General features: G+C 32.1%; 1 protein-coding gene and 1 long non-coding RNA gene across 2 annotated transcripts; one reads left to right on the top strand and one right to left on the bottom strand.

Annotated features, from left to right (window-relative positions):
- The first annotated feature begins 925 nt into the window (after positions 1-925).
- Positions 926-2,990, top strand: LOC133699538 (uncharacterized). Its single transcript, XR_009843292.1, has 3 exons — positions 926-1,249; positions 2,304-2,393; positions 2,587-2,990. It is a non-coding gene; the product is annotated as an uncharacterized LOC133699538 (long non-coding RNA).
- A 7,790-nt stretch (positions 2,991-10,780) lies between these two features.
- On the bottom strand, positions 10,781-15,373 carry LOC133698178 (protein DETOXIFICATION 14-like). The gene is made up of 7 exons (XM_062121025.1): positions 15,078-15,373; positions 12,190-12,734; positions 12,006-12,092; positions 11,829-11,885; positions 11,487-11,725; positions 11,168-11,373; positions 10,781-11,039 (listed from the first exon to the last, which is right to left on the bottom strand). Exons 1-7 carry the CDS (start codon positions 15,306-15,308, stop codon positions 10,977-10,979), a joined length of 1,428 nt encoding a protein of 475 aa, XP_061977009.1. The 5' UTR covers positions 15,309-15,373; the 3' UTR covers positions 10,781-10,976.
- Between the last annotated feature and the right edge of the window lie 6,242 nt (positions 15,374-21,615).

Genomic DNA, 21,615 nt, shown 5'->3' with positions numbered 1-21,615 from the left:
AATTGGCGTTGTTTATTTTTAGTTTTGCAGTTATGAAACTGATTCAGTTTTCACACTGAATGTCATGCTGTCTGTATGAGAAATGATCTATGCTTTCCTTTTACAATTGCAAGCCTTTTTTCCAGGATGCTCTTTTTTTTTTCTTTTTTTTTCTTTGGTCTGATTTGAATAGGTTATGCTCCCCTTGGTTTTATCACTGTTGTTCACAATCCTCTACTACAACGGCCTCATGCTATTGTAAATTACAGTTATTGTAAATGTTTCAGCTCAAATCAGTAGCCAACCGACATCCAAGAAAGGCAAATGCATAGACTGGTTTGTGCTTTAACCTACTGTTTTTAGGTATGTGGTCTGATCTATTTCCCTTTTTTCCATATAATTCCCTTTTATTCCTGCCTATTCATCAATTTCCTTTCATGTATGTTTCCCTTTCATAGCCACCAAGATCTAATAAGTGGTTTTAACAGTACAATGTAATTGCAATTGCTTTTTCCTCTGCAGTGTTGGTGGTTCGGATTATTGTTATGTGAGTGTTGGAGCTTATATGCCCTGAAAGATTACAAAGTCTGTGGATGCTCAACTGTTAAAGGGAAGTAACTAGATGAATTGGACATGGATGGCATCTATGCCATTTTGTGTTATCATCCACAATTTTCCAGCAATATGGATATAGCACGTTCCACAAGATTAATTTGCTGTAGTATTACACAATTATTGCTGGACATTGAGTAGTGTGAACTTAATTTTTATTATGATTCCTTTCCTTTAATCTTTGCTGGATTCTCCTCCTCAGTGATTTCCAAAACAATTTCTTGCATGTTTGCAGAGACACTCAGTTTTGCAGGCCCCTAGGTATGGATGAAGATGACATGCCAGAAATCAATGATGAAACCCTTCTTGATGAAGAAGCCATGGCTAGGTAAGGTCAAATTTAACTTCTTATCTTTTACTGCATCCACCATTCTTTCATTATCTGCCCTTCATGCGGATCTTAACAATCATTTTTGTCTACTTGAAAAATGTTCATATTTATGGTCCACTGGCTAGGAGCTGTCAAAGCAGTTGAAGAGTTCAAGCTTCTATCTATGGAGACAATGATGATGAGGAAAGTGCCATTGGCAATGGAAAAGCAAATGATGCCGCCAAAAAAAATAAATAAACCATTTGCTGAAAATGCAGCTAAGGAGTCTGCAAACTACAACTGGCCAGATCTTACTGATAATGGACATGATACTGGTGTTTCACCTCTGTAAGTTTCTCCATAGAAAATTTTTAGAACTAGATTAAAGTTTAGGAGTTAACAAGTCTATTGAATGCGTTGAAGGCTGAATAAAACCTCACTGGTATGTCTAAGTTGAATTTTGAACTTTTCTTCTTCCACACATGTAAACTTTTAAGGGCTTGGTCATGTTCTTGCAAGCTCACGGTGACACCAAGTATGTCTAAGCTGTTTCTTACGACATGCAGATATCCAAATTGCATACCACTTGCTAGTTTTTTGTTGATTGCAAGATGTTAAAATAGGAGTGATCTATCTTTGCTGGTCGAGTTCTACTCAAAACATGGAAGATATGGAAAATAATATTTTCCTTGGAATAAAATTTTGGTAGCTGGGCCCTTTAAGACACACGGTGTTGTTAGCCATGGCATGAGAAAATGTAATACTGTAAGATAATAATAGGGTTTCTAGCTTATTTGGTTTCATTTAAGGAAGTGATCCTATGCTCTTATGATTGATATAAAAGTGTCAAGGAAATTAGGATAATCTCTATGCTGGCATAACCTCATTATTGAAATTTTCTTCTTTCCCCTCATTTATCCGACTCTTCAGTCCTCCTTTCAGTCAAGAGAAGAGGGAAAATACTATGAGGGGAAATCTGAATCATAACAAAGAAAGAAAGAGAGAATAAAAATAAGCACTTGGAAGTTTTGGAGAATTAATGTTCCCTCACATCTTGAAACCACGTGATTACTCTGAGTTTGTTGAAGTTGATCCACCTAGAATATATGCCAAAGTACTTCTTACCTCTTCTATTCTCCTCTGTTTGTGTGTTTCTTCTTTCAATTGTAAGCTTGATTTTGGGGTCTCATTTTGTTCTTGCACTACAATGATAGCCTTAGCAGAGGAGCTTCAAAGACCGTGTATGAATCCCATTTAGAAATTTTCTTTTCCTGTATGTTTGCCGCCTTAATTTTTTTTGCTTGCGTTTGATGGATGATCATGTCTTGTTTTTGCAAAAGTTGGAATCTTTTGTAGTCTTTCTGTGGGTTCTTGATAATGGCTTGTTGATTGATTTATGCAGGTATAGAGCAGTGAAGGGATTGAAGTTGCTAGGAACCAAGTCAGCCTCAATTGTTCCTTGAAAACCCTGAAGATTTTGGAAGACTCTACTGTGAGTTTTTGGTAATGGTTTGTTGTTTGTGACTGAAATGTTCACTTCTTGGACTTTAAGACAATAAGAATTTGTCAAACACTAATGATTCCATGGCCCATTCTTTACTTTTCTGCTGATTGTGCTTTATGGGTCTTTTGAATTGTTTATAATCTTATGATTATATTCTCTTTGCTTTTCTGGTCTTTCATAGGTATAGACTAGAGCACAAAAGAGCTAACATTAGAGCTGTGAAGCATTGGTGTGGGCAGATCTTGAGAGGGATTCCTTACTTCCATAGCCATGACTATGATCCAAAGAGATCTGAAGTGTCATGTTTTTGTGAATGGGAACCAAGGAGAAGTGAAGATTGGAGATCTTGGCCTTGCTGCACTTCTTGCATAAAAATATATCTTTTTTTCCCATCCTCTCTTCATGGAGATCTTTCTACTACTGATCTTTTTTGTATGTCATTTCTCACCTATTTGTGATCAGTGATTCGCTTAATGATGATTGTGAATCCCCCGCAGCGAATCGCGGGGAAAGCCAACTAGTTAGATTCCATACTTTGTTGGTTGTTTGTGGAAGGTATAATTAATATATTTAGGATTCCTTGCACATGTCTGAAGTCTACCCATGCTCAGCTTTGACAGATGGAGGGTGTCTTTTCAGCAGACATCATAGATATTTGCTAAAAATGTTCCTGATTTATTCTGAATTGATTTGCACTTCAACATTTTAAGGTTCTTTTGGGATGCCTTGCATGTGTCGAGCATCTGAAGCTTTCAATATTAAAAAAATAGATAGATTCTTGTATGATCAAAGATATAATCACAGTTAGTGTAAAAATGCAGCTCAAACATTAGTTCTGAAAGTAATTTTATTAACTTTGCAAGTCAATGATTTCTTGCAAATCTCAGTAGAAGTTGTAACTCTGCAAGATTTTTCTTTTTCATTTTCCCAGCACATGAAGGCTTTTGAGCTAGAAGGGCAAGTCAGCAATTTAATCATCTAGACGCTGAGGGCTAATTTCAGTCATAATTTGATCACAACAGACTTATCAAAGGGATGATTCAATTGCTTTCTGCACTGTCTGCTATAACCTCCAGAGCATAAATTCTTGCACGGCTAGGAAACTATTGGTAATGTGATGCTACTCTAATCTTATCCTTCCATATTTATCTAGGGCCTCTAGCTGTATTTACCACCATACATTTGTTGTAAAAACTTGTGCCCGCACAATGAAAATTAACTTGATTTTTCTTCTTGTTTCCTTCACTTGAATTCACTTTTTCAGGCTTAATTTTATATAATTAAATTGTAAAAGGATGCAATTCAAAATAAATAAATTATACATGAGTATTTTTATATATTGTTTCTATTTTTTCAATTCACATAAATTATATTAATTTTAATATATGTGTGTGATTCAATTTAAGTAGATGGAGTATAAAATGATAGGTAGTCTTAAAGCACTAAGTTATTTTCAATTTACTCAACCACCATAAAAAAATATTTTGAGAGTTAGGGACCACAAAAATAATAGTAAATATTTTTAAATCATCTACCTCTAATGAAGTTGCATGTACTTTAATAACACAAGCATACAGACTAAATACTTGCTTAACATATTTGTAAAACAATACCATGTAATAATTATTATATTAAAATTACAATTATATATATATATATATATATATATATATATATATATATATATATATATATAAACCTAAAACGGTAGTGGTTTCTCTATGATTTTTTTCAACGTGCAATCTCTCACATTTAACTTTGGGTTCCAATAGTGATTTTTTTATTTGTCATCAAATTTTTTTTAATTTTTTAATTCATTCTTATACTTCGTTATCAAAAAATTGATAAATAAATACGAAAACACTAACGGAAAAATTATATTAATATATTACGATTATCTTTACCAACAAAATTTTTCATTCTTATATCTATCGGTAAACACCAATAGAAAAATTTTCTCGGTACATATCGAGTAAATGATGGAGGGTATTATAGTGAGATTCAAAAAGGTAAATCGTACATTTTAATTTTTGATCTGGTGATCGACCCTTCTCTTCCCTTCCCACATTTCTCCTTTTTCCTTACGCATTTTTTTCTGTAACAAACAACCACCCTTTAATCTCGACACAATTCAATATTTGATAACAAATTTGGTCACCACAATACTCACTTTGTCAGCATCTGTGTTTTGATTCAAATTTTATTGAGGATTCTCCATTTTAAGTAAATAAATGTACCTTTTTTTTTAATTTGAACTTAATTTTAAAATGTTTATTTTTTTTTGCATATTTTTTTGTAGTATATGTATTTTGTTTGGATGTTTACTTATTTTATAGTTTTTTCTTATACAAATTTATTGTATGGATTTATTATTTATACATGTTAGGGTTTGTTTTTAATTTTTTAAAATTATATTTGTTTGTAAATTAATGAAACTTATATTGAATTTTTTACATAGATGTTTTGTGATAAAATAAATAATGACTAATTTAACGGATCCATTTATGGCTAGAAAGGGGTATATTGAGGTTTTTATTTTTTTTCTCTTAGGTATTTTCATGTAAAAAATAGAGGTTGAAAAATGAGATTTTTGGATCTTATAAGTTAGACTTTGATTTTTTGAGCTGCTAAAGTGACTAGAATTCAACCAGTAAACAATGTGTTGTCAACCATTTAGACTACACATTCTACTTTGTTTTTTTTTTTAAATAAATATGGTGGATGATGTAATTTAACAAAAAAAAAAGAAGGGACTAAGCATGCGGCTTTAACCCTCTTTATTTTGGGCTAGGAGATAGCCCACCTAGGTTAGTGTTTGAGTTTTTTTATGAAGCCTTTTTTTTAAGTTTTTGCCTTAAATTTTAATTAAAATAAATAATTAAATTTTTAATTACACTTTTTTAAAAAAGTTTTTTAGACATTCATATTTTGTATCTAACCAATAAAAAAAATCTAATTGTTTCATAATGTTTTTTTTGTAACATGTAAACCACTCAAAATAATTTTAATGATGAGCATAATGAAAGATTATGAAACTCATTACACACACACACCTAAAACAAATAACTTTCATATAATAATTAACTTTGTTATTTAATTATAAACTTTTTCTTGGAAAAACTTGTAAAGTTTCTTAGTTAGCATTTGATTGCTGCTTTAGGATAAAAAAGACAGAGACAATTAAGATAGAGACAATTAGAACATAGAAGACATGTATCATTGTCATTTTTGTTTTGAAATGACAACTTTAAAATTGTCCTAATGATAAGTTTATTTTTATGTTTCTATATGTTCAACCAAACAATTTATCTATCTTTTCTATCTTAAAACACTAACCAAATGCAAGCATATATTCATATTGATATCTTAAAAGAACATTCTTAAGCTTAAATACACAACATAAATAAAGGCAAGGTAGAGTTTATTGATGTTATCATAACCTATTTTTTAGTTCAATTTGTTAACATGTTTTCAAAAATAATAATATAAGATTTTTTTAAAAAATACTTTTTGATTAAATTCAGCTAATTTGCAATCATTTTATACTTTGTAACTCTTTTGCGTGTCTTATTCATGTTAATGAATTTTCAAAATTGAAATATTAAAAAATCAAGAAAAGAAAAGAAAAATAAATAGTAAAATAAAAAAGATTAGTAGGTGAAATGATGAGTAAGTAAGGAAAAGGGGACTAAAATGAAAATAAAGTTTTGGCCTCCCTCCAAGTAATTAAAAGATAGGAGGATAAGGATAGGAAAAAAAGAAGAAGAGAAAACATGAAAAACTAGTAGAAGGTAGGAGAAGATAAGATGATAAGAAGGAATAAAGAGAGAAAAAATAGGTACTAAAAGAACTGTAGAAGAGGGATAGAATAAAAAAGAAAGAAAGAAAAAACACTACATCAAGAAAGAGAGACAAATATAAATAAAAAAGAGAGAATAAAAAACAACGAGAGGGAGAGAACACATCAGCCGCCCTCTAATTTTCTCTCCACACCATATCCAGTGACAACAATGACCAGTCACCATACCGACTAACCCTTCATTCCAATCGAGCAACCATTTCCTTAACCCAAACCACTGTCCACGGCCTAGCACACTAGTAGCCAAGCAATGAAGAGAGAGAGAGAGAGAGAGAGAGAGAAAAAACTAGATAGAAGAGGAAGAAGAGAGAGAATTGAACCTTTAAGTGGATCAATCTCCTAATTGCACGCTTGATCTAGCCAATCTTGTGCCTTCCTTGCCACCAGAGCATAGATCCAAGTGCTCCTAGTCATGATAAGGTGTGAATGTCATGTGCTGACATTGCTAGTCCATTCCAACAACTTTCTATCAACCCCAACCACTCTTAAAAGTCAATTTCAAACCTCAAAATGAATTTTTGAATAAGTTTCAATATATTATTTATTTTCATGCATATTATTGAGAAATATATGAAGTGTTAGGTTCTACACTATTGTATGGAAACCTCAGGGGTATGATGCCACTAAAGATTTGTTTTCAAGGTGAAATAAAGATGGAAATCAATATTCCACATTGAGATTGGAAGGATCGAGAAGGTTTATCCAAGATGTAATGGCTTGACATTGGTGTTGATTTTTTTTTTAATAATGCGTTGATGTGTTTGTTCATGTATGTTTGATTGTTGTAAATTTTTGTCAATAAATAATGGGTAGATTATATATATAATAGAAAAATAGTTTTATTTGTTTGTTTTGAGTCCTTATATAAATAATTGAGGATGATGGCTAAAAAAACTATATTATTTGTGTGATTTTGTATTAATGTCTCTATAATCTGCAAAGCCATGGTAACTCATTCCTTTCAACAATGATTTTTATTTCAAGCATATAGATTGTTAAATGCCAGAGGAAGTGTTTTGATGATTAGTCAATTATGGATAATTTATAAACTTTTGATTATGATTATTTGTTGATTAATTGTATTTGGTTTATGATATTTAATGGTATGCAAATTTTATGTGGACTTTTTTTTTTGATAGATTTGAGGTTTGAGGCATAACATAGCCAGAGAGGTTTTCGGTGGCATCTCTTTGTTCATGTACAGTCATGTCCTTTTTATGGTTGATTGATATGTTTTCAGGTGCGACAAATATGGTATCAAAGCAATTTGATCAAATAGAAAGATATTATTGTTTGAATTATGAGAAATATGAATAAAAATAAGTTGTGCATAAGTTATTTCCTATTAAAAGTATTAGAGTGTGCAGCGAAAGCATGGTGATGTTTTGTGATTTTTGAAATAGACTTTTAACATTGATTTATGATTGATATATAAAGAAATGAATTCCGGAGATAATTGTAAATTTTGTATTATATGAGAAATTTATGGTATTGAATGATTTGAGTTATGTCAAGTTTCAAAGATGAAACTTTTTGTAAGATAAAGAGAATATAATATTTGAAAAAATATAGTATTGCCTTTATGTTTATAATTATGGTTATTAATGATTTAGGAGCTATTGGTGTGTGTGTGTGTGTGTGTGTGTGTGTGTGTGTGTGTGTGTGTGTGTGTGTGTGTAAGGAACCAAAAATTTGAAAGAGATAAAGATGAACCGAAAAAGAAGAAAAAGAAAGAAAGGTGGGAAAAGAAAGGGAAGAGATAGATCATGGGTGATAGAGGAATTATGTTTTTAAGATATGATGATTTTTTTTAATTAAATATGATTTTGAATTTGTTAAGGTTTCTAAAGATTTTTTTAAAGTTTATGTTGTTAAGTTTGATTGATAATTAATATGTATTAATATTTCAAATAATTGATTTTGGGTGATTTTGTTAGGAATTATGATTTAAGATGTGATTGGTTTAATTGATGTGTTAAGAGAGGTTTAAGAAAGTGGCCCAATCTTCTTAGAGAATTCTAGAAAGATTAGTTTTGAGGTTAAAGATTGTCATAACTTAATTTTTGATTTTTTTTATAAATATTTTTCAAAAAAATTAAAAAAATATATTTTTGAAGCATTTGATTCATTTTCATCATTTTCAATGTTTTTTTTTCTTTTGAAAGAATCTAAAATTCAAAAATTATATTTGCATGTCTTGGAATTGAACAAAAAGAAAACCTTTGTATTGTTATTCATAAAATAAAGCAAAAAAAAAAAAACATATTTTCACCTATTTTAGTTTTTTTTTGTCCTAGCGTTCTACAAAAAGATGAGAAATAAAAAAATATTTAATTTGCATACTTGGATTTTATAACAAGTTTATAAAGCCTATTAAAACTTGATATAAATTTTTAAAACACCAAAAAAACAAATTTGTTTATTTTTATATCAAGATTTATGAACTTACACATAAGACATACTAAAAATATTAAAAAAGGCAAGTTAAGCCCATAATAAATAAAATAACCCCTTTCTCTCTCTTATATTGTTTACCTTTAATATTTAAAAATTATAAATTTATACGTAAGATGTATTCCTAGTAATAAGAGAAACAAACATATAATATATAATATATAATACATATATCTTGGCTTTAGAATAACTAGGTTTGACCCATAAAGCCATGATATACTTTACTGAAATGGATCTGTTTTAACTATTAAACAAATCAATGGCTAGAAAAAACACAACAAAGCTTTAACAATGATCAGAAAAATAAACAATGAAACTTGCATCAGGTATACTGTATTAAGGGGTTATATTGTTTTTCATATACACAACTAGTCTCATTGTCCAAACTCTATAAACTAGTTAGGGTTCTAGTAACCAAAATATTAGGTGACGACTCCAAATCTTTAAACCATAAAAGGACTTGAATTTCTTATTCCTTTCACCCCCAAACCCAATCTAGAAGGATAATTGTTGCTATGTCATACACATATAAAAACGATAATGAAATTTAAGTTTAGTCCTAGATTTGTGAAAATTATAATTTAGTCTCTATACTTTAGAAAATTTACAATTTGACTCTTGAAACATATTTTGGAATTCTATGTAGAACTAGTTGTCAGGTTAAAGATGATGAATTTTAGTTTGGTCCTGGATCTGTGAAAATTATAGTTTAGTCCATGAATTTTGTAAAACTATGATTTGACCCCTTAATTTAAGCAAAATTACAAATTTGGTCCCGATGGTAGAAGATAGTTTTTCTATCATGTGCCAACAAGTAATTCAAAAGTATCGATGATTTATTATCTATATATTTAATTATTGATAATGACATCTTTTGATCATTTAGATTTTTGTTATGTCCCAACAAATAATTCAAATGTGTTGATGATTTATTATGTTTTATTTGATTTTGTTTGAAATTAAAGTTAATTTGATATTGTGTTTAAATATATTTAAGTATTTCAAGAGCACCATATACGACTCCTTTTGTAATGAAAGTGGTTGAATACTACAAAGTGAGAATTTGATATATTATTGTGACTAATAAATATGAATTATATCTTTAAGAATATATATGAAATGTGTGTTTACATCCATATGATATAATAAAACTCGTTATATGATTGTGAGCAATTGATAGAGATATATTTTTGAAAGTATCTATGAAATATGTGTGTTTGCATATGGAGTGGTGATTATTATGAAATATGTGTTTATGAAGTGTGGACTATGCATTTTGATATCATTCAAGAGGGATGCATTTGATTTGTGCACACAAGGCGTGCAAAAGATGTGTTTAATATGTTTAATGTGTGCATGTAACAACATGCGATTTATTTAATGTGTGCAAGTTACGCGTGCATATGATGTATTTAGTGTGACTCACCATCACATATTTTTAAAACATTGTACCAATTATGTAAACTAATGTACCTTGGGAACGAAGTGATGAGTTATGGACTAATATGAAAGTTTTTAATACAATCATCATCATATATGTGTTATAATAATATTATTCTATGGTGTATCTATTTTTTTTTATTATTAATGTGGGTGTATGGGTCAGTTTGCGCATATCTCGACTAATCCCACGGGTCCTGAAGTTAACAACCATATAAGCTTCTAGTGACTCTGAGGTTTGTGGGACTCGAACTGATGATTTTTATAGAGTAAATTTAGAATATAATCAGTTGAGTTATACCCTTCAGGGTTGGTATATCTATTTTGATTACTCAGTGAGATGTGGAAACTTATTCCTTTCCGTAATGATTTTTATTTTAGGCATATAGATTATTAAATGTGCATATGGAGATTCATTATTAAAGATTGTATTTATAGACTTTTGATTATATGATTATATGTTGAATAATTGTATTTGGATTATGATATATGATGGTATGTTAATTTCATGGGGAGTCTTCTTTTTTGAGGTGTTTGGTAGATTTAAGGTTTGGGGCTTAACTTAGTTAGTACCATCAAACAAAGATTCAAGATCAACAAAATTAAACCTGAAAGGAAAAAAAAACTTAAAGCTATGGTATTTGTTCTAAAATAAAAATAAGATGATGTATTTACAATGTTTTAAAAATGTTCTAGCAAATCCCCTGCCACTTTGGCTCACAAGCACAACAAGAACAAGGCAATGAACCAAGTGCAATTTCATACTATCAAAGGATCATGCTACGAACATTTCTAAACAAAATATACATTCTTATAATCTATTTTTCCTCATCCTTCATTGAGGATCTTCTCTCAAATACCCTTTCCCTTGCCTTTGTTACCTGAATGCACACAAGGTCATCAATTTGTCATTGCACTTGATGGGAGCCTCTAATAGAACAGCACATGAAAACATATATATACAAGGGAGAGAAGTTGAAGGAAAGAAAAAAGAGATTGGACTAAGGACCTGTTTGTTCCAATCTGTACAAGCAGTAACGATTGAAAGAAGAACTGATTGCACGAAGGACCCAGCTAATATTCCAATCCAAAGGCCTTTTCCTCTTAAATGAGCTACAAAACCAAGCACAGCAGCCAATGGAAGTCCAACCAGATAAAATGAACCAAGATTGATATATGCCCCTATTTTCTGCCATCCACTTCCTCTAGCCACACCTGATGCGAAGCATGACACATACTTTAAAATCAGCAGGTATTACCAAGTTTATACAACGATTTAAGGCTGTTCTTGCTTGTATATTAACCAAAAAAAGAAACAGAAAACTAACCAGAAAGGACAGCTTGTAAGCTGTCCATGATAAATGAGAGACAAATCAGGGGAATCATGACTGAAATATAACGCACAACCTGCCTGTCATTGCTGTAAGCATATCCCAAAACTTGCCGGGAAAGGAAGAGCCCTGAGCTCACAATGACTGACTCTGTGACAGCAAGAAACAAGGCAACCAGAACTGCCATCCTAGCTAATTGAGGATTCCCAGCTCCTAGTTCATTCGAAACTCGTGTGCTACAAAAATACCATGAAATCTATATGGATGAACAGATTGATATGAAATCTATACATTATTTTAAATTAAAGAATATGCTTTCAATAGGAGAAGCTTATAAACCTTGCAGCAGCTCCAAATCCATATGGTATAGTGAAGTGCAATGTAGAGATTGTGAGGCTAAATCAAGCAAAATAAATGTTAATGAGAAATTAGAGTTATAATAATATTTAATTCAATCTTTACAAGTATCCAATTTGTCAATACATGGATAGGAACCAAAATAAATATTAAAAATACCATATAGAAAGCACTGAAGTCTCCAGTTTTGGATTTTTGAAAAGACCAGAAAGCAAAAGTAGCAACTCCATTGACCACCATTTAAGACTGATGATAGTGATAGCATAATAGTATTATAGTTAGGAAAACAGAACAAAACAAAAATTGCATTTTCATGATAGAAGAAAAAGGTAAAAGAAATTACCAAACCATAATAGCTGAAGGGACACCGAGCCGAAAGAATTCTCCGATACCATAAAGTGCTTCTCTTGATAATGGAGCTCTAGTTTTTTCACATGCTGAGGAGAACTTTACATACAGGCTTAGCAATATCACATTCAACCAAGTTGATAAACTGAAGGCTACAGCTGCACCATTTTGTCCTAATTGCAGTTTGTACACAAGAATCCAACATGAAATGGTGTGAAAACATAGGATGGAAGATGAGGTTATGAGCATTGGTAGAATCACACTTTGTGTCTGAAGATATCTAGTCAAAGGTTTAAGAACTGCACCCCCAAATAATGCAGGGATTAGCCACATTGAGTACTTGCAGGCTTCTTGAGAGATTGAATTGTCTTGGCCTAGTAGAGGTAGTAGTTTGCCGATGAAGATCCACAGGACACAAATTGGAGGGCACATGATTATTAGAGAGATGATTGCACTGTAAGTATAGGTTCCAAGCTTTTGATATTGTTTAGCTCCATATGCTTGGCCAGCTAGAGTTTCCAGTCCACCTGCCATTCCTGACTGTTTGCCAATTACAAACTCGGGTCAGTTTATGCTTGTTAACACAAATATAATTGTGAAAAAAAAGCTTAATAACGAAAGAAAATTGGAAAAAAAATCATTTTTAATTATAGAGGGCATTCTAACATGATAATAATACATAGCAACATCCAGCTTTAGGCAAGAGCTCACGCTTTACTGGCCCATATCACCCCAATTTGTTTGATTATTATTCAATTCTTAATTTGTTTTTTATTAGAATGCTGGTATGAATTAAAGATGGGCCACTCTTATAGAAGTTATAGTTTTGACAAAATTGAACAGAACAGGGTACTAATTGAAAAGTTTTTTAATAATGGGATGAAATTGAACGATTGGTACAAAGAAAGGAAGGACTTTTGCCAATAACGAAGAGGCAAGTAATGTAGCAAAATAATTATAATAGAGAAGAAGAAGAAGAAGAAGAAGAAGAAGAAGGAAAGGTAGGTAAAGGGATATTGTTAGAAAGATGTGGAATGGACAAAGGGAGGAGAATTTATGGGATGAGGGTAGTCAACATGCAAGTCCGAAGCTTGATTTGGTGCAGAAGGATTGGGGTCTTTGTTTGTGAACAAAGCACTTGGAATACAAAAGTCCAAATACAGTGAACACATGCATGTTTTGTTAACTATTTACTCTTTGAAAACCCCAATAACCCACTTGCTTCATGCATTAATGTTAATAAATTTCAGTCTAAAAACAACAAACAAACAACTTTTGTACACATACTAGTATATTGGCCCGCGCTCCGCAGCTGGTTAATATCAATTTTATTTTTTTAAAATATAAAAATATTAAAAGTATAGAGAATGTTTTAAACGCCTTGGAGTCTGACCTGGATATGGCATGACTGCAGACCCAATTTGCTTGGGTCTGGCATATCTTCCAGACCTAGGGCTCTTGGGTCTGGCATGCCTGCAAAATCTAGGGCTCTTGGATTTGGTATGCTTGCAAAACCTAAGGCGCTTGGGTCTGGACCCATGTGTTTAGGTCTGCCAGATCCGTGCCTGAGTCTAGCAACCATATCTTTTCTTCCAGATTCATTAAGTCTTCCATTTAGGAGGGCTCCATATCTTTTCTTCCTAACAGTGTGCGATGAAATGATGGACTCTTTCATATAGCAACAGATGCCATAGAGTAGGGCACCATATCTTTGGTGCTAGACCCAGGCGCGGGCTGGCAACCATGTTTGGTGTCAGACCCAGGCACAGGTCTGGCATGTTTGTAGACCCAAGGCTCTTGAGCTTGACATTGTTGCCAGATCCAAGGACCTTGGGTCTAGCGTGGTTGTCAGACCCAACCAAACAACAAACAAACAGAGGACAATTGTAAACTTTTGTTGTCAAGAGAAAAAAAAAAGAAAAACACAAACAATTGATCATCGGCAACAATCAAACCATGATATGTCTACACGCGCCGCACCATATGGAAGAGGATATGTCTGCGCATCTAGTTATATGGCAGATCGCCAGATTTAGCTATTGGGAAGCGTCTTACACACCTCTTCGATGGCATGAGAGCCGCCAACTCACTGGGGCGTGTGGAACACGTGCCAGTAGCTTTTAGATTAAAAATAAAAAATACAACGTGAAAATACTAAAACACCACCCATTGTCCTTTTAATTACGCAACATACCAATATAAATTTCACTGTTGCAATCCACAATAACCTGTGTCTAGAGTTACATTGAAATCCCTATACCATTTAGCTTTCTTTATAATTTGAAACATTTTAATTTTCAACTTGCTATGCGTAGCATGGACATGCTGATGCGATATATTTGTCAATGAAAAAATATTTTTCTTTTTGGTTTGACAATAAATTTTTTTCTGGCTATTTGTTTTTTTTGCTAAGATTAAATTTATTTTTGATTCCATGAAAGAGATGTGGGTCGGAAGAGTACTATGTAATGCACTGTAAGTATACTCACAAACATGAGGGATAAAAAATATTGGAGAAAATGGAAATAGAAAAATAGAAAATTGATAATTTTTTTTTCTTGTATGGAAAGAAAAATGTTTAAATGATAAATTTAAGATTTCTGTACATGAAACGTAAGATTTAGGGGTTAATCCAAAACTAGCAAGGACCTTAGGGTTGTTTTTTTTCTTTTTCCCTTCCCCTGATCATATCCTGTCTTCAATTCCAGGATAGATGGAGTGGATTCTTGAAGAAAATCTTCTTCCTCTCTCCTTAATGGAAGAGAAAGCAACCTTAATTTCTGAATTGAAAGCATAATGATTCATGCTAGTTGAAAGATGCAAGAAGATCAAAGGACCTTTATAAAAAAAGTTTTTTAAAAAGGACAGGATTAGAAGACATACAAGAAGGCTAAACCCTGTAACATTGGTAATAGAAGTGGCAATGGCAGCACTAGAGAGTGCAAGTGCACCAAGGTGCCCTACAATTATCACAGACACAACTTGTAGGAGATACTGCAATACTGACACGGCCACCATTGGAGCTGCTATATAGCCTGCCTTCTTTAGCTCTTGAACAAATCCTTCCCATGTTATCGCCCATTTTCTCTCTTCCCTCTTTCCCTCTTCTTCCATAACTTCTCAACAAGTGAATGAATTTTTTGATAGTTATTGATAATGATACATATCCTTTTCTAGTACTTCTTATAATGAAAATTCCTATATGTCAGCCTATAAGAATTTAAATTTTTAAAGCCTCGCATATTTTCGTACTCAAATTCTTCACCCTTAGTCGTAAGATATTACTTGCTTTTTTACTTTCTTTAGAATAAGTTCTTTATTACCAATAAAGACAGAGGACAAGCAAGCAAGATAGCAAATCCTTGGTTTTTTTTTTCTTTCTTTCTTTAGAATAAAGTCTTTATTCCCACCATGGAGTACCGCTTGAAGCTCCCAACTTTACAAGACCGTCAGCATAACTATTTCCCTCTCTCAAGACATGTTGCAGAACACATGTCCATGTTAGGTGTGAACTGAATTGATAGCAGGCAGCCATGTCCAACATGGCTGCATGCTGCATGCTGCATGCTGCATGGTGAGTGTAAGAAGATGGCAACAAGTAAGCCAGCTGAAATGTTGAACATGGTGGCAGAGCTTTTGGTGGACGGCGGCAACCATTTTTTTACTGAAAATGGGGAGTCTTGTCTCCCTATTTCAGCTATAAATAGAGAGGGGCTGTGAGAGCTAAAAAATACATTAGAAAATCGAGAGCAAGAGTGATGTGAGTGCGACAGAGTTTGAGTTGAATTGAGAAGTGTTTTCTCCTCCATTCCACCTCATTGTAATTTGTATTTTTTCTCTGTAAATAATATCAATAGATTTATGAACATAGATAAATTGTATCTTATATGTTGTGTCTGGAAAACAATCAACGATCCTAACAGTCTACTCCCTAGCAAATTACTCATTTCGATAAAACATATTATATTTTAAAATACTCATTTGGATTCGAGTACTGTTATGGAAGACAAAACGTTAAATAGAGAATTTTATAAATAAAGATAATATTTAGGTGCCCAACTTATCCATTTTTAAATTATCTTTAGATTAATGTCTTGAATATTTCCTGGAATAGAAGTAATAAAGACAATTAGATGAAAGAGATAAGGTGAAACATGAGATGACACTCCAATAATTTTTAGATTTATCGATGAAATTTTTTATCAATATTTATATTTATAGTTCATCGGCATAAAACTCTTATCGTTGATTTGTGATCTATCGGTAATAATTTTACCGATAGATTTATTAATGGAAAAATTGCGTCAAAATTTTTTTTACACACTTCATTCTGTTGGTATTTCAATGATGAATATAACATATCACTGATAAAAAAAACTATATGTCATTTCATTGATAATGTTTTTTGTCTGTCAGTATTTTCTTTAGCAAATTTGACATATAATAATCAAACCGACCGTCTGTTATTTTGTTGGTGAGTAAACAGTGATAGTGTCATTTGAAGTAATTCTTTTTTAACTCTCTGAAATATACTGATAGACTTAAGCTGTTGATAACCTGTTAGAATAATTTAAAAAAAAATTTAATTATTAAACAGACTCAGCAATTAATGAAGGAAGGTTAGCTCGGTACTCAACTTGTATCGAGTGAAATTAACCTTCAATTAATGAGATTTGGAGTTATATTTGTGAATCTATAGAAAATGATGGTCATTCATTCTACCTTTTCTTCTGTCTTTATTTAAATAAAATAAAAGTTCTAAAACAATTACGTTTTAAAGTACAGTAATATCAAACATACATTATTAACACAACTTAAAACATGATGGTTTTTCACTGTAAATTGCGAGTGAAACACTATTTGCTAAAACTATGCGATGAAGTTCTAAAAATCCAATTAGCCTGGTAATAAGTCTTTCAGGTTAGATAATTGGTCAGGTAATTGGTTCTAGCAATCTCATTTATTCTTTTTAACCAAGATTGTTTATTGTTAGTGTGCGAAAGGCGTGTAAGGGCTGAAGAAGTCGCCACCTTGTTGTTTTTGTTTAGGGTCGCTAGGATACTCGGGTGTACTGGTTTTATTAGAGATTCGAGGGTAAAAGACTGATTGTAACTAAGAAAAGTGTTAGCACTTCTAGCACATCATACCTGAGATAAGCTGCTTTGTGTAGTTTGATGTGGTTTACGGGTTAAGGATTGAGATTTACTCGTATGAATAATTATTATGGACTTGTGTACCCAAATAAATTCTTAGAAAAAAGATTCTTTATAATTTGTGTATTACAGTGAAAAATTTATGTATTACAGTAAAAAATACTTTCAATTAAAATTAGTGAATATTTAGAATAACTCTGAGAATTTTTTGATCAACTTTTGATCATATTTCAAATACTAGCCTCACTTGTAGATCCAGTATTCTATATCAGGATTTTTAACCATTAATTATCATGAATTAAAAAATGGTGATTTATTAAAATATTGGTTAAATTCTCATGGATTTAATAAATTGATTATTAAATCCTAAAATGCATATCAAACCACATATATTTGTATGAAAATACTAAACAATATGATATTTTTATATATATTTTAAAAAAATTTGGTCGTATGCAACACTCAAAAAACATTTTCTTTTATTTATAGGTTTTTTAAAATAAAAATATGCCTGAAAGTTAAAAGGAATTTTCCCAAACATATCCTTAAACCAAAAAAAAAAACAAAAGGCAAAGAAAAACTTATTTTTTTTATTTCTTTATCCCTCTTTTTTTATTATTACTTATTATTGCGGCAGGGTCCACCTGAACAGGTTGACCGGTTAGACAAACCCAACCAGGTTGAAATGGTCAGGTTCACTTAGTCAGGTTGACTAGACCGAGTCAACTCAGAACAAACCCACAAAATAAACCAAAACAGATAAAAAATGGCTAGAACACAAAAACTTAAAGATTTTTCAATCAAAACAGATCAAAAAAGAAAAAACAAAACAAACAGAAGAATGTTCTTCATCTCTCCACAAAAAAATGTAATTCTCAATCCAGAGTTGATTTTGAACAAAAAAAGGTATGATTTTGTTCATAATCCTATATAGATCAAGAATCAGGGTTTCATTTGTTTCAATGATCAACAAAATCACGTGATATTTGCCAAAATAGGTTTCGGTTCGAAACCAAAAACCTAGGATTTAAATCCATTAAAACTTGTTATTGATTCAAAAAAAGCTCTTAGATTACTTATCAACGATGATGGGCAAACCTATGTGAATTGGAAATTAAACCAAACAAGCTATAAGACTAGCACCTAAGGCAAGATTCAACGGATGAATTTGCCTAAACCTAGGAAAGCTACCTAGAAATGCTCAGAGATAAAATGCACTAATAATGACCATTTTTAGCCTTTAAAGCGTGTCCTCCTTATCCCCACATACCACAATATTGGTGATAAATGTGATTATGGCTAAAGAAATAACAAAACAACCCAAAAACTCAAAAAAGTACATTGATTTTCAATCCTAAAAGCTACCAACTCAAAACATAAAGCAATATTTAATAAAATAAGCTTCAAAATCTGACCATTTTCACTTCAGAAGGTTAGACTAACTACCTAGAAGCAGGGTCCTTTCATTAATAGAAAGTGCCTCTACTCTTTTGCTGCCACCTTTAGCATCCATTAAACTAAGGTTCCATGCAATGAAATGGTAGAAAACAATGAAGAGCATTTTAAGGCATTCAAGACTTCATATTGAACATAAGAAAAGGATCCAACAGGCCTCATTGACTCAACTTTTAAGGTTTGAATGTGTATACCTTCTTATCTTTGAAAATCCGAATCTGAATTGATTCTTGGTATTGCTAGCCTTTCTTCTTGTTTTCAAACCTCTTTAGACCAAAGCTGAAGCTTCCAAATCCTTCTGGATAGGACCTTTGCACCTCAACCTAAGTTTCTTTCTTCTTCTCTCCTTTTTCTTTCCTTTCCCTTCTTTCCCTCTATTTTTTCTTCTCCTTTTTTATTCTTCAGCTCCTTTTTTTATAGGCAGATTTAGGTCTTCTATGTGGGTTTGCTAGGGTTCCAATATACTAAAACCTAACTGGTTTTGTAATGGAGCTATTGGTTTTGGGTGTAGGTGGTTTTATAGGGAGCTTGAGGACTAAGGTGAGGTATTTTCTGTCTTTGGATCCAGAGAGAAGGGTTTTAAATCCTTAATGTAAACCTTCTAGAGGCTTCTAAGTGGGAGCAGATGAAAAAGTTGAATGTTCTTCTGCAAATGAGTGTTTTTGTCAAGGCTGACTGGGTTGGTCACTTTCATGGCTTCGCCGGAGCATCTCTAATGTCAACGTTGCCTGAGACCACCTGGACATGGTAGAGGGGGTGCATGCCTTTCAATCGGACATATTCTTACTTGATTTGGAGGTCTGTATCTCCACATTCAAATGTTAAAAAATGCATACTCAAACAACGTGATGTCTGAAACTGTGGTCTTGGCTGACTAGGAACAAGATATTATGGAGATTCATGGAGAAAATAGGACGTAAACATTTGATGTCAAAGACATGGGGTTGTAGAAGAGGTGTTATTTAGTCAACAAGTGGTGGTTGCAGCCTTTGGAGTAGTCGAAAACATCACATTCAGTCGTTTGAAAGTGCCTCCTCGATCAGCCAAAAAACTGAAAAAGAAGAAGCATAGTACCTTGAAGGACATCGTTTTAACTAATTCTTATATATTAGGGTTTTTTATTTGGGATCTGCCAATGTTCAATCTGATCCCTAGTCTTCTGGTTTCATTCTATTTTACCTTTAATTTCCCTCTTTCTTTCTAATTTTATGCAATTGCGTCCCTGTCAACTTCATTTATCACCCCTAATTTTGAGTGTCTTTTACAAGTTGGTTCATGTTTTTGATTTGTTTGATAGGCCCCTAAATGACCATTAAACTTTTAATTTTTTTTATTTGACCCCTAATTTCTCCTGATTCTAGTCCCTAAAGTCGCGCCTGTTTTACAAGTTGATAATTGATTCATAAAAAGTTCAATTAAGCCTTTATTTGCTCAATAGACTTTGAATTTTATGCAATTCAACCCCTGATTTGGCTGATTTAAACTTTTTAAGCTTCCAATTAAGTCCTTAAACTTTAATTGTTTCAATTGACATCAAAATTGACTTCCGAAAGTTGATTTCCCTTGCAAATTTCAATTGAGTCTTTAAAAACCAAAAACAAATATTTTTATTAATGGGTTTTGTCAATTAAAACCTTGCATTGTTATTTTGGCCTATCAACTTCACTTGGTATTTTGGTCTCCTATTATTGGGCTCAAGCATTCCTTTTTAGGCTTGCTTTAGGTGTATTTCCTTGCATTTATTATTATTATTATATGTGTGTGTGTGTGTGTGTGTAAGATTACACTCTAGACCCTCCATTTCACAAAAAAACAAGACTCATGAGTTATAAATATACTATGAGACCTTTAGAACAAAGATTCGCAATCTTCATTCTCAACTATATATATATATATATATTGTTTTATTATAAAATGGGTAGCAACATAGTTGATAGCTTATATTTGGTGCTTGGTAAACCAAGGTGGCTTGTGACTATTACCTGTAAAAAATCCCCTTTAGTGGAGGTGGGGACTCTCCAATACTTAAATAAGTATCTTTTTAGAGAGGGAAAATATAAGAATATTCTAGTGAAAGATGCTCTAAAAATATATATATACTAATAATAAATGCAAATATATATATTTTTAGAGCATCTTTCACTAGAATATTCTTATATTTTCCCTCTCTAAAAAGATACTTATTTAAGTATTGGAGAGTCCCCACCTCCACTAAAGGGGATTTTTTGCAGGTAATAGCCACAAGCCACCTTGGCTTACCAAGCACCAAGTATAAGCTATCAACTATGTTGCTACCCATTTTATAATAAAACAATATATATATATATATATATATATATATATAGTAGAGAATGAAGATTGTGAATCTTTGTTCTAAAAGTTTCATAATGTATTTATAACCCATAAGTCTTGTTTTTTTGTGAAATGGAGGGTCTAGAGTGTAATCTTACACTTATAGCATTTCATGAGGGATAATTATTCATTACATCTATATTAATGTTTGATAGAAATATGGTGGGTTCTTGGAGGACTTTTATACACTTAAAAGGTGTAATCTTACTCTAATAGTATTTAATGAATGATAAATATTCCTTACATCTATATTAATGTTTGAGGGATAAATATAACTAAAAGCTGTAGGGAGATTATGGTCCAAGACGTCAAATGTAGCTAAACTCATAGAGGTTAAGTTCTTCCCCGAAGTTAGACCCAACTAAGGATAATCATTCCATTGGACATGCCAAGAGAGGATAGTCATTTTCTTGGGCGTGCCCAATAGAGGATGATCATTACCTTGGACTTGGCTAACTGCT

The sequence above is a fragment of the Populus nigra genome, chromosome 7, assembly GCF_951802175.1.
Source record: "Populus nigra chromosome 7, ddPopNigr1.1, whole genome shotgun sequence".
In the NCBI taxonomy this organism is placed as follows: domain Eukaryota; kingdom Viridiplantae; phylum Streptophyta; class Magnoliopsida; order Malpighiales; family Salicaceae; genus Populus; species Populus nigra.
The sequence above is the reverse complement of the archived record's forward strand: the minus strand, read 5'-3'. Positions and strand labels throughout refer to the sequence as shown.